Source organism: Narcine bancroftii (assembly GCF_036971445.1).
Source record: "Narcine bancroftii isolate sNarBan1 chromosome 12 unlocalized genomic scaffold, sNarBan1.hap1 SUPER_12_unloc_2, whole genome shotgun sequence".
Lineage (NCBI taxonomy): Eukaryota > Metazoa > Chordata > Chondrichthyes > Torpediniformes > Narcinidae > Narcine > Narcine bancroftii.
Window position 1 is genome coordinate 4,945,339 of NW_027211808.1, and position 17,790 is coordinate 4,963,128.

A 17,790-nucleotide genomic window follows, 5' to 3' on the forward strand; every position below is an offset into this window, starting at 1 on the left:
CTATACTTATCAATGCTTGGACTGGTCCCAACTGCCGAAGCGAGGCAACGACTGCCCACTTGTAGTAGGTTGTCAGGGCGCCAGTAGCTTCTCCACCTCTCCCGACCGGGACATTGGCTGGACTCTAGAAGTTCTTCTTCTTGCTGAGAGATGTTGCCACCTCTCGGAGAGTCTCTAACTTCAGCAGCGGGACCATGGCTTATATTACCCAAAAACTGCTTACCCAAGCACCTATTCCCAGCACAGCAAGAAAGATAAGCGATCAAGCTAGCATGTTAGGCTTCTAACAAATAACTTAATTTTCAGCTTATCACTTTGTATACAATGGCTTATTATGCATCAAGGCTAGGCCTCTGACAGTCTGTGACCAAAACAAGCAGGAAGATTAAATGTTCTTGGCACAGATGTCCTTTCTTCTGATAACAGCATCTCTGGTCCCTCAGTGGAATTTAGCTTATGTCTGCTGATTATAAAAACAAGCAGGTTCTCAGCCTTACAGAACCCAGAGCTGCAAATTAAAAAAGCAGGTTAGAATCTTACATTACACCCTCTTTTGCTTATTTGCATTATTTAATCCCTAAACATTAAAAGTTGCACAATTCAAAGTAGACATTTTTACTAACTACTAATATATTTACACTCTATAAAATAACACTCCACTTTATAATTCTTCAAGAACACAAAAAAACCACCTCTCAATAAACAATTTTTTTAAAAACAAACAGAAAATATAAAAATCACCCAAAGGTAATAATACCCTAAAAATCTGGGTGTGGTAAGCCTACTAGTGGCAGATGACAGTCAAAACTTTCAGTGACATCCACCCCCCCTTCCCCCCACCCACCCCATCCAGATACACATTCATTATGTAATTAAGAACAATCAAAAATAGTAAATATATTCAACCCAATGATTACAAGCCCAATGATTGTTCTGGATCTTCAATGTCATGAAGACTTCGTGTCAGCCCTTCTTTCTTTCCATTCTTTCCATTCTTACCATTCTTTCCATACCCATTCCCGTTCCCATTTCCATTTCAGATGGTGAAGACTGCCCATTTCTTCGCAGTTCTGGCAATGAATTAGGAATTCATTCTCAAATAATCATTCTCAAAAAATTGATATTGAAAATTTCCATAAAAAACCTTGAAAATTGCAAGATAACGAAAAGCAAACTTACAGCCCTTTAGCCATAAGACATCTTTAGCCGAATTAAATTCCTATCGTCTTCTAATAACCTCTTGACTCAAATCTGCATTAAAATAAACCACTCTATAATTTTGAATCATCATTGGGGATTGACTCTGCTGCGGTTTCTGTACTGCCATTCATAGAATCATTTCTCTATCTTGATATTTCAAACAACGAATCAATACTGCCTTCAGTGTATGTCCTGGAAATGCTCTATGGGCCTGATCCAGTTCCAAACCTTCAGGAAAAATCTCTTTACCCAGTATCTCTAGGATCCAAAGCTTAAAAATTTTTAATGGATCTCTGGAAGACCAACTATTTTCACATTATTTCTCCAGCTTTGATTTTCCAATGAATCAATCTTCATTAATAAATCCCTTCTTTGAATCCCCCAAATTACAAAATAATCTACTTTTTCCATTTTTTCTTTATTTTGTTCCACCTGATTTTGACATTCACTGAATGAACAATGTGATGCAGTACCAGTTTGACAAGTGCTATATGAATATAATCCATTCTTTGATTCCATTTATTAATTTGAGGAGTACTTTTCTTCCATTGTAATCTTCTGCTAGCTAACTTTATCCTCTGCTTTATTTTTTTATATAATGGTGCCTGGATTAGACCCATCCATTTGAAAGTATTGCTCATTTTGGGGTAACTACCATCAAAATCTGTTATATCCCACAGGTTCGTGTTAATTGTGATTGATGTGGTATCTGGTTATTTCCCTGTTCCTGATGAGCATTATTGCATCAGTTGTGGACAAGGAAGGTGGTCTTTGAGCGGAACTTACTTGAGCGACCTGACTATCTCTGGCCCGTGGTATCTGTTGTGTTTTATTACATTATATTTTCCATTTATCCATTTGATGTGTAGTTTGTTGTTACACCAATTATTCTGCTGATGTACCAACCTTGAAAGTGTATGTTGTAAATTAACTGATTCCTCGCTATCTTTTGGGTCTTTTTGTGCTCTTGGAATGAACTGCTGTTGTTGGGCTTTCAACACCTCTCCCTTCATCTTTTTTTGCAAGATGAGCAATTGTTTTAGAGCACTCAGCAATATTGTTTCTGCAGGAATCCCTTTACGTGAATACATGGCTTGGGAGGTGGAGTGGTGTTGAACTGTTGGATCTCTTTTTAAAGTTGCTGGGAAGGATTTAATCTAGCCAGATTCAATTGCAATATTCTCATCCTTGCTGTAAGCTTTTTCCAGGCCTCACTCCAGCCAGCTTGTGCAAAGTCCAAAGTTCCTTTTATCGACAAGTAATAATACTTTAAAAATGTACATACTTGGTATACTTTAACTTTTGCCTGTCCTAAGGCAGACCTAGAGTCAAAATTAGTACTGCTGGAGTCACTGAGTGTCTGTGGATTCACCTCCACATCCTCTGTAGCCACACAGACTCCTGTTCAATTCATCGGCAACCCAAGGTCCTGATCCAAACCTCCAACTCTATCAGGATGCCTTCAGCACCCAGGACCCTTTGAGAGCCCTTATTGCCCAGATCCAATTACTGGTTTCCATGAGCTAGTGTCCAACATCCTGATGCCTGTATGGGTCCCCTAACTGTGAGTCCCTCAACCACTAAGACACTTACTGGTCCACCACCATGGTCACCATCTTGTAGAGTTCTCTCCCATGCTTCTCCTTCTCAATGGGAGGTTTTTTGCTTATTTCTGGTGCCCTGAGCCAGTCCACTGCTCCCCTGGATTCTGATCCTCCAATTACCTTGTGGGTGCCGCTGAGCACAGGTACCCCCATCATGGGTACAGACCGAGTTTACTTACAAACCCCATCGGCTGCTGCATCAAGCCATTTGAACCTATATGGTGCCATTGGCATTAGGAGCAGATGATTGACACTTTCAAAACAGTGCTGGGTTTCCACACTCCCAGGTCCACACCAGCAGTGGTGCTGCCATTACTGCAACTCTGCCAATGCGGCAATTTTTTTTTTGTAACCTCCTCCAGGTCTACTCACCTCTAAAATCTCACCCCACTTAAAGTTCTTTGAACTCTGTAGTTTTCATCTCCATTTTGCATTTCCTTCGGCTCTATGGGTCCTTGAAGATGGGAATTTCTTTCCTAAGCTTCTTCATCATTCTTAATAGCCCTAATATCTGAGGACTTTGACTTTTGGTGACCTTTCTCATCCTACTTTAAGTAGCTCAGTGCATCTCAGCCCTGCTGATATAGTTATTGTATAAGTTATAGGGACAAGAAGCTTCGTTCAACTCCTTGAGCCTGTTTTGCTATTCACTGTGGTGGAGACTGGTCAAATTCTGGTCTCGGCTCCATCTTTACAAAATCTTTAAACTCCAACACAGTTCAAAAGTCTTGAACACTTCCAATAATTCAGCTTCCATTACCCTCTGAGCATGGAATTCCATTGACAGGATTCTCTGAGAGAGAAATTCCTCATCTATGTCAGAAAAGGCATCCCATTTCCTGAAACCCAGTCCTGGATGCCTACATGAGAGGTCCTTGTCCATCCCTTTTGGAATGCTTTAAATTCCATCAAGACCACCATCCATTCTTCATTCCTCATGAAACTACTCCCAGCCACAGGAGTTAGCCCAATTAAGCTGAAAATCCTCCTGTGTGAAATGAAGGTGGCGTTCATTTTGGTTTATTCAAAACATTAAATACACTCAAGGTTCTTAATAGAACTTCATGCACAAAAATGCTGGAGAAACTCAGCAAGTCCCGCAGTGTGTAACCTTTGACAAGGTATTTTCTGAGTTGAGAAAACCTTCTGAGTTTCTCAGGACTTTTGTGTATTTGACTATTATACATTTGATGATCCTTTAATTCTTTATAAGAAACCCCATGCATTCAGTAAATATTAACAAAGGCATCTTAATGACGTTCTCATCCTTGATCAATAACGCTAAGTCTGCATCAACAGAAAACAATTTGGCCTGAAATTTACTCAATGTCTTCAATAGAATGAATTTTGGGGTCAAAGCACAATGTGCTAAGGCCACTGTATAGCACCACCATCAAGGATAAATGTCTCAGCATTGTTTTTTCAGGTTTGATTTTGGCAGGTGTTATGCCTCATTCCACTTAGCAAATTGTGGTGATATGTTTCCTCCATTGAATATACCGTAAATATTTGAGTATAATGCAAAAAATTTTGTACTGAAATTCAAGCTTAAAGTAAGAGGAGTCGCATTATACACAGGAGTAACATTTTTAAATTTTTCTGCCAGGTTTAAACAATAAGTAAGATTATCACCAGCCACCTATATTAACTGATTTACCACGTGATTTTGTTTACATAGGTGGTACATTGTCACATGAAACTAAGATTTAAAAAAAAATTACTCGTTTATATAAATGGACGTTAAATGGGAAAATAATAGTTATTTTAGATACACATATTTTGTTGTTGCTCTAATTTCTATCCATGTTTTCTCCTGGAACGAAGAGGAAACTCAGTGCTTATGATCCATCATTTAAGCTGAAAGTGATCAAGTACACAGAAAGCAATAATAACTGTGCAGCTTCCAGAGAATTCGGCGTTGATTAGAGTAATGTCAGGCTTTGGAGGAAGCAGAAATCAGAGATAGCCCAGTTGTCCATGATCAAATGTGCTTGTAGGGGAAAGCAGGCTCTGCATCCAGATCTGGAGAAGGCACTGGTTGACTGGGTAAAAAGGCAGAGAAAGGATGGTTACATTGTCACCTGTTTCTATATCCAGCTTTAAGCTAGGAAACTGAAGAAAGATTGCAAATATGGAGTAAATGTCACATTCAAGGTGTCAAATGGTTGGCGTCAGAGGTTTATGAAGAGGCACTCCCTGGCCACATGACAGAGAACCAAGATATCACAGAAGCTTCCCAGTGACTTAGACGACAAGATAATTTGTTTTTACGATTTTGTGATTAAGGTCGGAGCATGGCTTTGATTTGAATACTATTGGCTTGGTGTGGTGTTGAATTTTCTCAAATTGGCAGGAAATATACATTGGTGCGCGATGTCTTTATTCAGCCCATGCCACATGTACTTGTTTGACATTATTTTGACTGAAGTCCTGATGGATGGGTGTGATAGATTGTGAATGTCATCAAAAAGATGCTATCTTCAAGATAATGGGCCAATGGTCGAGGATAGCCCAACGATATATTTCAAAGGACTTCTGCTACCTGTTGAATGTCGAGTCCAGTAATAGCTGTACTGTATGCCTGTATATCCAGATCCGTGCATTGTGTCACAACCAGTTCACCAATGTTGACTCCACCTTGAATATGATCTAGAGAGCAGATCTGCAACCAAATGGGCCTTTCCCGAAATATGACTTGTGTCCGAAATGTAGGACAAATGTCGAAGTTGTCTTGCCGACCAAGGATCTGTGACTTTGCTAAAGGCAAAAATGAGCAGTTTATGGTCTGTGAATATGGTGAAATGTCCACTTTCCAAGATATAACGAAAGTGCCTTATAGCCAGATAAAATGCTAATAGTTCTTGATTAAAGGCACTGCACTTCATTTCCACTTGTCTTAGATGATGTCTAACGAAGGCGAGGGGCTGATAATGGCCATTGAAGTATTGATCCAGAACTGTACCCACAGCTGCTCTCGAGACATCTGTGCTAATTGTCAAAGCAGCTTCAGGATTTGGATGCAAGCATTGCTCTTTGGCTAATGCCTCTTTGGTGGTCATAAATACGACCCCTTCCTCTGTGGTCCAGGTAATGTTTATGATTGGAGCAGAGATGATGTTAAACAAGGGTCACAGGATGTCAGCAATCCCGGGAATAAATCTGTGATAAAAATTTATCATTCCCAAAAACTTCTGTAGCCCTTTAACGGTGACAGGTCTGGAGAATATACAGATGTCGTCTACTTTGCCTGATAATGGAGATATACCATCTGCTGTAATTTTATACCCTAAGGATTCTATGGTTGACTTGCCAAATTGACACTTGTCAAGGTTAAAGTCTTTGAGCCATTGGAAAAGGTGGTGATCTTGCTCATTTTGACTTGCTACAAAGATGTCATTCATGTAAATATACACAAAGTCTAAATCTCTGCTTAGAGGGTCCATAAGCCGCTGTAAAGTTTGCATAGCATTCTTTAAGCCAAATGGCATTCTGAGGAATTCAAAAAGACCAAACAGCATAATAATTGCTGTCATGGAATGTCATTCTCATGAATCGGTATCTGATGATATCCCTTGACCAAATCAATCTTTGAAAATATGCGGCTATGATGCAGATGGGCGGTGAAATCCTGTATGTGTGGAATTGGGTATCTGTCAGGTGTAGTGACATCATTAAATCTACAGTAGTCACTGCTGGGTCTCCATCCATCTGTCTTCTTGGGTACCATAGGAAAAGGTGAGGCCCAAGGGCTGTTTGAGCGTCTGATGATACCCAATTCTTCCATTGCTTTAAATTCTGCCTTTGATTGCTGCAATTTATCATGAGCCAAATGATGAGCCCTGGCATGGATCAGTGGGCCTGATGTGTCTATATAATGAGACACACCATGGGCTGTTCTTGAGGCATTGAAGTTAGGGGTGAGAATATGGGGAAATTTGTTGAGTAGAGCAGTATATGCGTCCTTGTGTAACGTATGTTCTTCAAGCTGTGAAACTTCCCTTGATGCATGCCAGTGGATATGTCTGAAAGGTGGTGGCAAGAACTAATTTTCTGCATTTTACGACTACCAGTATGTAGTGTAAATATAAAAAATCTACACCCAAAATGGGTTGAGCGACAGAACCGAGGACACAATTCCAATGGAATGCTGTTCCAACTATTCCAATTGCAACTCGTCTAGTGCCTAAACTTGGAATGGTAGTTCCATTTGCTGCTCGAAGGGTCAAGTGGTGTTTTTTTATGCGTTCTTTCAAATTAGGTTGATGGAAGTAAATTAAGTTCAGCACCAGCTTACCCGCATCGTCCTGAAGATACAATAGGCCTGTATGTACGTCAGCTCCCAAGGCCACTACTGGCAGCCGGCTCTCTCGTTCCCGATTTCTTTTTGTAGTAGGTACTTGGCTGGATGCACTAATGGGCATTTATTCCCCGGCGGCGATGGTAAAAACATCACTCTCAATGTACATCAGCACCTTCCTCTTTCTTGGATTGGACTGAAATACAGGAGGCTGGTAGGGTGTAAGAGTTGCTACTGCTGCAAAAACTGGATGTATTCGGGAAGGCTCTTTATCGTACTCCTACACAAGAGCCCATCAGCCTCTCGAGCCATGTCATGGGGACGGTGGAAATCCATGTTACCAATGGATATGGCAACGTGAGCTGGAAGAATTGACAGAAATAAGGTTTTGAAAAGAAGATAATGGGAATGATCATCTGACAATGGCAGCATCTCATTCATCAGGTCTGATGGATTCTTGTCACCTAAGCCTTCCATGTTCAAAAGACGCATGCCACGCTCATGCCTAATAAGTTCCAATGTGTCAAGAAGAAACTGGCAGAACTTGGTCTTCTGCCGGAGGATGAGCAATAAATATGCTTACTCATGATGCAGTGGCCGCATCCAATGCACTCACGACTTGCCAAAATCTTGTGTCTTCTGCTGTTATACCCCAAAGATAAAATTGCGTTTCAGTTCGAAGAAACCAAATTTGAGGCTGATGTGTCCAGAAAGGAGACAAATGAAGCCCAACTGCATTAACTGCCATGGCAGCGGCAGTTAATGAAGTTGCTGATGTTGAAATTTCCTTTTCCATAATGAGTCAAATTCGTTGAATCTTAACTTCAGGATTACCAATTTGTAGCAGCTACTACAGTAGATGCTACCAAATAAAGGCAAACACACACAAAGGTAGTCAACTCAAGACTAGTTTATTGCAGAACACACAAACCTTTTATTTCCTGCCTATTAATGAGCTCATTATTGAACAGCCATCATCATCACCCTGTACAAAAACAAAGGCGAGAAATCAGACTGCTCAAACTACAGGGGAATCACGCTGCTCTCCACTGCAGGCAAAATCTTCGCTAGGACTCTCCTTAATAGACTAATACCTAGTGTTACCAAAAATGGCCTCCGAGAATCACAGTGTGGCTTTCGCGCAAACAGGGGAACTACTGACATGGTCTTTGCCCTTAGACAGCTCCAAGAAAAGTGCAGAGAACAAAACAAAGAACTCTACATCAGCTTTGTTGTCCTTACCAAAGTCTTTGACACTGTGAGCAGGAAAGGGCTTTGGCAAATATTAGAGCGCCTCGGATGCCTCCCCAAGTTCCAACTGCACGAAAACCAACAATGAGCTCTCCGAACCCTTCTCCATTGACAACGACGTGAAACAAGGCTGCGTCCTCACACCAACCCTCTTTACTATCTTCTTCAGCATGATGCTGAAACAAGCCATGAAAGACCTCAATAATGAAGATGCTGTTTACATCTGGTACTGCCCAGATGGCAGTCTCTGCAATCTGAGGCACCTGCAAGCTCACACCAAGACACAAGAGCAACTTGTCTGTGAACTACTCTTTGCAGACGTTGCTGCTTTAGTTGCCCATTCAGAGCCAGCTCTCTAGCGCATGACATCCTGTTTTGCGGAAACTGCCAAAATGTTTGGCCTGGAAATCAGTCTGAAGAAAACTGAGGTCCTCCATCAGCCAGCTCCCCACCATGACTACCAGCCCCCCCACATCTCCATCGGGCACACTGAACTCAAAACGGTCAACCAGTTTACCTACCTCGCCTACAAGGATCGAGAAAGAGATAGACAACAGACTCGCCAAGGCAAATAGCACCTTTGGAAGACTACACAAAAGAGTCTGGCAAAACAACCACCTGAAGAAACACACAAAGATCAACGTGTACAGAGACGTTGTCATACCCACGCTCCTGTGCGGCTCCGAATCATGGGTCCTCTGCCAGCATCATCTACGGCTCCTAGAACGTTTCCATCAGCGCTGTCTCCGCTCCATCCTCAACATTCATTGGAATGACTTAATCGCCAACATCGAAGTACTTGAGCTGGCAGAGTCCGCAAGCATCGAATCCATGCTGCTGATGACCCAACTGCGCTGGGTGGGTCACGTCTCCAGAATGGAGGACCATCACCTTCCCAAGATCGTGTTATATGGCGAGCTCTCCACTGGCCACCAAGACAGAGATGCACCAAAGAAGAGGTAAAAGGACTGCTTAAAGAAATCTCTTGGTGCCTGCCACATTGACCACCGCTAGTGGTCTGATATCGCCTCAAACTGTGCATTTTGGCACCTCACAGTTCGGCGGACAGCAACCTCCTTTGAAGAAGACCGCAGAGCCCACCTCACTGACAAAAGACAAAGGAGGAAAAACCCAACACCCAACCCCAACCAACCAATTTTCCCTTGCAACCGCTGCAACCGTGTCTGCCTGTCCTGCTTTGGACTTGTCAGTCACCAACGAGCCTGCAGCAGACGTGGACATACCCTCCATAAATCTTCGTCCGCTAAGCCAAGCCAAAGAAGAAAGAATTGAACAGCTGCTGGTCCTGAGGACCAGCAGGTTAGAGCTATGAGCCAATAGCACCCTATACCTTTATGCAGGGGCTTCATCTGATCCACTTTGGCACCCAGCATTGCTAATCCGCGATGTGTCGGATAAGTCTAGGAACTGACAGTGGTAGTTCACAATACCGCATTGTGCACCGCTACAGGGTCATATTATATACAGGGGGTAAAATTTTTCTCTATTTTCCCCCTCAAAAAAGGGGAGGATAACATACATGAAACGCATTACACGTGAATATTTGCGGTAGTTATGATTGACTACTGTATATATGGAGCTTGCCTGGCAACTGATGACTCATTCCCAATGACTCCTCCCCCGTGGTCTTGGGCCATAAAGGTCAAGCCACCTCTCCCTTCCTTCCATTTCTATACCTGGATCTATGCCAGCAAGGTTCTTCATTGCATTAAAAGCTATTGTTCCCTCAGCCTTGTCTTTTTGGTTACTGGTAGTGGACTTCTATTTAATGTACAGAAATTATCTCTCTGGTAATGAAGAAGATGCTGCGCCCTGATCAGTTAGAAGTAGACTCCCAATCTCCAGGAACATATGAACAGTATGAGCAGTGAATCAACTGCTTTAGCAACTTCCTCGAGTCCACTGCTAAACAGGTCGTCTAATGAAAAGAAGCTCAAAGTTCTGCAAGCAAGAATCAGCCAGAGGGCTTTCCAAGCCATCAGGAACAGCACTACTTATGAAGAGGCGATGACTCTACAAGCCATCAACAATGTGTACTCGTGTTTCCTCCTGGCTTCCCCGAAATAGCGGCCTGGTGAGTCGGTAGAAGAATTAATTTGTGCCCTACTTGTGCTGGGTAGAAACTGTAGGGGTAGTTTCACAGCTCCTGTTCTGGTGCCCCAGTGCATCGATAACCTGGTCCAGGATGCCTGAGTTGGGGTTGAGGTCTGTCTATATCAGGCAGCGCCTGCTCGAGGAAGACCAGTTTCCACTAAAGCAAGCCATACTAACGATAAGGAGACTTGACTTGGCCCAGCGCCTCGTAGAATCCATCACGGACAAAATCAAAAATGCTGCCATCTTGGGGGACGGCCGACCTGACCTCGAAGGTGGTGGAGATTTAACTCCAGAAGTTCTACTTCTGAGGGCAGACAAAACACCCATGATGACTCTGCCCTGCAAGGGGTATTAGCTGCTCAGGCTACAGAAAGATTGGATATTATCTGCGGGTATGTAAGGCCAGGACCTCCCCATGAAGCAGTGCGGTGTGTACAAATAATGAGCAAGCCCTGCTTACATTTCCAGTGAAAGCAACACCATTTTATCTGCGCTGCTGCCCTCGTCCTCTGCATAGACTGCGCAGTTGCAGCCTGCTTCGCTGACGTCACTACTGCCTTTTTCCTCAATCTCGGCAGCCATGACTGTGTGGTCAACATGGAGGCCACAATCTTATGCATTGGGCCTCTCTGCTGATGATGAAGACACTGATCCGGTCCTTGCATCAATTGCACTGAACCAGGCCAACCCTCATCTGATTGCCCACTCCATGATGCTGATCGAGGTGAATAGACATAAAATAAACTGACTCTTTGATAGTGGCATTGCAGTGAGCCTCATCCACCCTGATGTGGTCCGCAGACTCTCACTTCCAGTCTGGCCAATGAGCAGCTCCATCTTGTTGGCAGCTAAAGACCATCAGAATGATATTAGTGGATACTGTGTGCCGTCTTTAATGGTGGGGGAAAACGATATGATAACTTTTCCTTACTGGTCATGCCCCAGCTCTGTGCGCTGATTCTCCTGGAGCTCAACTTCCAGAGTCAATTTAGGAGTGTGATGATGGCGTTCGGAACCCTCAATCAACCCTCTCAGTAAACAACCCACAACTTGTGGATCCCTGCCCCCAACCCCAGTCCCCAGCTCCGGCCTGCAGTCTCACCACCCTTCATCACTATTCACAAAGCAGGTCCCAGAGTGTTATAGGTGCTACAGTGCTGAGGACATGGCATTTATCTGGGCCATATTCAGCAACTCCTGTCAGAGGGGATCTTCACCCCTAGTTCCAGTCCCTGAAGAGTCCAGGTTATGGTGGTCAGGGATGTGAGCAAGCTCCAGATGGTAATTGACTATACTCAAACTATTAACTGCTTCACCCAATTGGATGCATACTCCCTTCCCCGGATAGCGACAAGGTCAATTTTTGCTCAATACTGGGTATTCTCGACTATTGTCCTCTTTGGCCTATCACTAGCTGCCCCTCCGTCCAAGTGACTGTATCTATACAGGCTTCGAGGCTGATGGCAAACTTTTTCACTTCCTTCGGTCCCCTTTGGTGCCACCAACAGTGTCTCTTAATTCCAGAGAGTGATGAATAGGATGGTGGAGGAGCATAACTTGGCAGTAACCTTCCCCTACCTCGATAATGTCACCATCTGTGGCCATGATGAGCAGGACCATGACGCTAACCTTGCTAATTTTCTGCAGACGGCAAAGTCCCTTAACCTCACATACAATAAAGACAAGTGTGTCTTTAATACCAAACGGCTCACTCTCCTTGGATGCGTCGTAGCGCATGGTGTCATTTCCCCAGTCCCCTACCACATGTGACCCATGATGGAGCTCCCAGTCCCAAACACCATGGTGATTTAAGACACATCAAGTTGTTATTCCTGGTGGCTTGACAGTGTACTGCAAACCCTTGATGTCGTGCTTAATAAGCCATTTAAGAACAATGTTAGACAAGATGGGATTTCCTGCATGACCTCAAACCAAGTGTAGAAAACAGCAGGGGGAAATCTCAAGAAACCAGGCCTATCCACTGTTGTTTCCTGGGTGAAGCAGGCCTGGGATTCATTGCCAATAATATGTTCTCTAAGAGTCTTTTTAAAGACAGGAATCAGGAACAAAATGGATGGGACTGAAGATGAAGGTACTGAAGAGGTACTTAGGGCTGTTCTCCTATTATGCACAATGGTGCCCAACTATGCAGATAAGGCCCATCCCCTCATTAGGTCCACAACTTTCCCATTATCAGTGGAAGCCCAGACTGCATTCTATCAAATCTAAGGAGACATCGCAAAAGCCACAATGCATGCTGTGGATGAATCCATTCCATTGCATATGGAGAGTGATGCCTCTGACTTTGCACTGGCCACCACACTCAACTAGGCAGGCAGGCCAGTAGTATTTTTTTCACATACCCTTCACAGCCCTGAGACAAAAGGTGCTTCTCTAGTGCCACTACCTGGCTGGTAAACAGTTTACCCTTCTGATGGACCAGCGTGCTGTCGCCTACATGTTCAACATGAAGCAGCAGGGTAAAATTAAAAATGAAAATATCCTCAGGTGGAGTATCGTGCTCTCCATCTACAACTATGATATCTTGTACTGGCCAGGTAAATTCAATGATCTGCCTGATGCCCTGCACTTCAACCGTCTCCAATGCCCACTGCCATCCCAAAGTTATGAGCCACTTCATCAAGAATTGGAACCTCCTGTACTCCATTGAGGATGTCAGGTCCATGACCAGACTCTGTCAGGTCTGTGCTGAATACAAGCCACAGTTCTACAGACCTGACAAGGCACACCTCATTCACGCCACGCCCATTTGATTGACATTTTCAAGGGTTCCCTTCCCTCGTCTAACAGGAACATTTATTTCCTGAACATCATTGATGAATACTCCTGGTTCCCCTTTGCCATCCCCTGTCCAGATATGTCCTTGGCCACAATGATTACTAATCGTGTCTTCACTCAATTACATCCACAGTGATCAGGTTTCCTCAATCATGAGTGAGGAGCTATAGCAGTACTTTCTCACCAGAGGCATAGCCACCAGTAGGACCACCAACTGTAACCCCAAAGGTAATGGCCAGGTGGAGATGGAAAACGGCTCCTGGCCCTGAAGTTCAGAGACCTGACAATGTCTTGCTGGCAAAACATCTTGCCAGAGGCATTACATACCATCCGATCGCTCCTGTGCACTGCTGCAAACACCATCTTGCATGATTGCATGTTTGCCTTCCCCAGGAAGTCGGCGAATGGGTTCTCATGCTCCGTGGTTGGTGATGCCAGGCCCAGTCCTGCTCCAGAGACATGTGAGGGGCCATAAGGCTTACCCATTGGTAGAAGAGGTGCCAACCCTCAGTAAGGTTTTGTGAGGTATCCCAATGGCCAAGAGGACATGATACCTCTCTGGGATCTGGTGCATTCCTGAGAGCCCGGAATCACCCTATACACCCCTGACCACCCTGTGTTTCATACCACAATAGGACTCACTGTTAGGGGCAGACTCGCCTGGGATACCAACCCCCATGGACCTCACTCCAACAGTGTCAACTCCTATTGAGGCACTGACAGCCCCCCCCATACCGTTTCTGACATCACCTCGACATAGACAGAACCCTCTCCACGAAGTCAGATGGTGACTCCGCCTCTAGGCACCTGGGTGGCAGAACTGCAGACCACCCCCACCTCTGCTCCCCGCAGGTCTTGTAATCAGAGGAGGTCATTGGTGCAGCTGTATCTTTAGTCTTGGCATTTTTTTTGTTGTTCAAAGACTGAGAGAGGTTCTGTTTTAAAATGAGGGGTGAATATGTTGATGTTTCCTTCATTGAATATAGATATTATTGACTACTGTATATGTGGAGCTGGCTCTAAGACACCTCCCCCATAATCCTGGGCCATAAAGGTTGAGCCACTTCCCTCCGTCCCTTTATCTGGATCTGTGCCAGCAAGGTCCTTCAGTACATTAAAGCCTATTGTTCCCTCAGCCTAGTCTTGGTGATTACTGATAGTGCCTATCACAAGTGTGTTGATGGGAGAAATCCTAATTTAATTTTCATGTGCTCTCTGGATCAAATGCAAACTTGAGAAATAATGTGATTGTAATAGTAGTGCAACAAGGTCAGTGATTGTTCCCTTTGTGTATTTCAACACAGGTGAACCTCACTACCCTGTACAGGCCAGTAACATCCTAAATACTGAATTACTTGAGAAAAATAAAATATTCGGCATGTCAGGTAGCGTCTGGGGAGGAGTAACAGTGATGTTTCAGCCTGATGTACTGTGATGGTTTTTGTGCTTTGTTACTGATCTGGAACATTGACGGTGTTGCATTGGTCTTTTGATGTAGCATCGTCCATTGATTCAGAGATTGTATCCCAAGACTAGAGTAATGTCTGGCAAGCTGCATTTTTCGAACAGTGGGCCCTATGTTATGTGATTATTTTGTACTTAAAAGCTTTCATCTGGTTGAGTTTTGCTTTTTTGTTTTTGTTGCTCCACATCATATGACACATCATGTCTTTGGCTTGGCTTCGCGGACGAAGATTTATGGAGGGGGTAAAAAGTCCACGTCAGCTGCAGGCTCGTTTGTGGCTGACCAGTCCGATGCGGGACAGGCAGACACGATTGCAGCGGTTGCAAGGGAAAATTGGTTGGTTGGGGTTGGGTGTTGGGTTTTTCCTCCTTTGCCTTTTGTCAGTGAGGTGGGCTCTGCGGTCTTCTTCAAAGGAGGCTGCTGCCCGCCAAACTGTGAGGCGCCAAGATGCACGGTTTGAGGCGTTATCAGCCCACTGGCGGTGGTCAATGTGGCAGGCACCAAGAGATTTCTTTAGGCAGTCCTTGTACCTTTTCTTTGGTGCACCTCTGTCACGGTGGCCAGTGGAGAGCTCGCCATATAATACGATCTTGGGAAGGCGATGGTCTTCCATTCTGGAGACGTGACCCATCCAGCGCAGCTGGATCTTCAGCAGCGTGGACTCGATGCTGTCGACCTCTGCCATCTCGAGTACCTCGACGTTAGGGGTGTGAGCGCTCCAATGGATGTTGAGGATGGAGCGGAGACAACGCTGGTGGAAGCGTTCTAGGAGCCGTAGGTGGTGCTTATAAGGGTACTTTAAATACTCATGATAAACAGGGACCACATTAAAGGCATCCTTATCTAGGCAACTTGAAAATCGAACATGTAAGAGATAAATAGTTTTGGCAATGATACACAAGCTGAACAAAAATAAAACTGATCATTTGTATCAGATTGTTTAAAATTTTTGATTAATTTAGACATAGAGGCCCTTTTGGTCTACAAGTTCATGCCACCCATCTACCCCAATTAACCTACGACCCCATACATTTTGAAGGGTGGGAGGAAACCGGAGCACGCGGAGAAACCCACGCAGAACATTCAATGACAGCATTAAATTTGAAAGTGGGTCGCTGGCACTGTAATGGCATTGTGCTAACCACTATCAAACTGTGCTGCCCTGAGGCAGTGAAAGCTTCAAAAATGAAATAAAAGTTTGAGTGCAACCTCGGCCTCTCAATTCCCTGTCATCCATTAAGATCAGGGTTGATTTTCTTCCTCCAAGGAACTAGCATTCTCATCTCTAAGCATCTACAACCTACAGATGAAAGAGACATTGATCTCTGTATGAACAAAGAAATTCAGTTGCTGTATCAATTGAAAATGTTTTAATTCCAAAAATTTTTTTAATTTTGAGAAATTTTTGTTGCAATACACACGAGTGCTGGAGGAAATGAGGAACTCAGCAAGTTATGCAGCATCCATGGAAAGCAATGTTTGGTCGATGTTTCAAGCCTGAACCCTGCATTCCTGTATACTCCATTTGGCACGGATTAGTGTTTCAAATAAAAAAAAGTTAGATATACTGCATTGTAACAGGCCAATTCACCCTTGCGAGTCTGTGCCGCCCAATTTACACCCCATTAACTGAGACCCCATACAGATTTTGCAAGAACATCTGCCACAGTGCACTCCCAGAGCAACACTGCTTCAGTAATATGGCATGAGATTGATATTACTTCCTGAATGTTAACCTCAGCTCCACTTATGAATACTTTCCTTTCTCTCTCTGTGTCTCTCTTTCTCTCTCTCTGACCATTTTCTATTTTCTCTCCTCCCTCTCCCCATCCCCCTCTCCCTCTCTCCCTCCATCTCTCCCCCTTTGCCCTCTCTCTCCTCCTCTCCCCCCTCACTCCACCTTCTCCCCCCCCCCCACCCTACTATCTGTCAGATGAGGGTCCAACACACTGCTAGAAGAGCCACCATCGTAACTGTAATTGACCCCTCGGTCTCCTCAAGAAACATCCCTGCAATTGGTTGCCTGGTCGCTCTATTGTAAGAAGTATTACTTATCTACAGCAACTAAAATTTGAAAAGTTTCCATTACCTGATGAGATGATTTTACCCCCAACCACAGACCCATTTATCTCTCACACAAAAGCTTTTAAAAGGAAATGTGAAAGAAATATTTATTCTGCAGGTTGCATAATATGCAGTTTGTATTAGTTTTGAATTGCAGTGTTGCAGTTTGTAAATGAACTGCTGCACTTCTGATATTGAACCTTGCTTGAAGTGGGCCACTGCTACATTGGCGGAAAAAGCATCTTTGGATGACAAAGTGCTACAGAAATGCATCTTTTTCACTGTTGTTACAGCTGTTCATTCAATATGAATCTGTTTAAAAACCAAACAAAAGATTTCAGCTCATTATTGAACAGTTAGAACCCAGGAAGTCTGCTTTGTGTCAAACTGAACCTAACGTAAAATGGGGTGGATTCCTGCATCAAACAGTTGCATAACGAGTGAGAACAGCTTTTTGAGCTCTGGCAGTTTTATGCTTTAGTTCAAGTTCATTATCATCTGATGGTACAAGTACAACCTGTTGAAACAGCTTTCTCTGGTCCTCAGTGCAAAACATTCAAACATTCATAGAAAAATATCACACATACAAGCAGATGATACATATCCAGTTCGTTTCTACATGTATAAAAATAAATATTGTTAAATAAATAATAGAGTCTCTGAGGGATTTTCTGAGTGGTTCTGCAGTCTCACTGCCTGTAGGAAGAAGTTCTTTCTCAGCTTGGTGGTGCTGGCTCTGTTACTCTTGTATCTCTTTCCCAATGGGAACATCTGGAAGATGCTGTGTGTGGGGTGATGGGGGATCCTCAAAGACTTTGTGCACCCTCTTTAGACAATGATCATAGTAGACCACATCAATGAAGGGGAAGGAGACCTAGTAATCCTCTCTGCTGTTTTTATGGTCCTGTGGTTTGACCTCCAATCCAATGCTCTACAGCAAACCAAGATGCTCTAGATCAGGGATGGTCAAACCTGCTTTTCTTCAAGTGAAG

General features: G+C 43.8%; 1 protein-coding gene across 1 annotated transcript in view; it reads left to right on the forward strand.

Annotated features, from left to right (window-relative positions):
* The window catches only part of LOC138750169 (protein AF-10-like), a 140,067-nt gene extending 123,204 nt beyond the window's left edge, over positions 1-16,863 (forward strand). Inside the window, exon 7 of the mRNA XM_069912326.1 lies at positions 16,668-16,863. Within this exon, the coding sequence (XP_069768427.1) occupies positions 16,668-16,775 (108 nt within the window). The 3' untranslated portion in view covers positions 16,776-16,863. The remainder of the gene's footprint in view (positions 1-16,667) is intronic.
* The last annotated feature ends 927 nt before the right edge of the window (positions 16,864-17,790 follow it).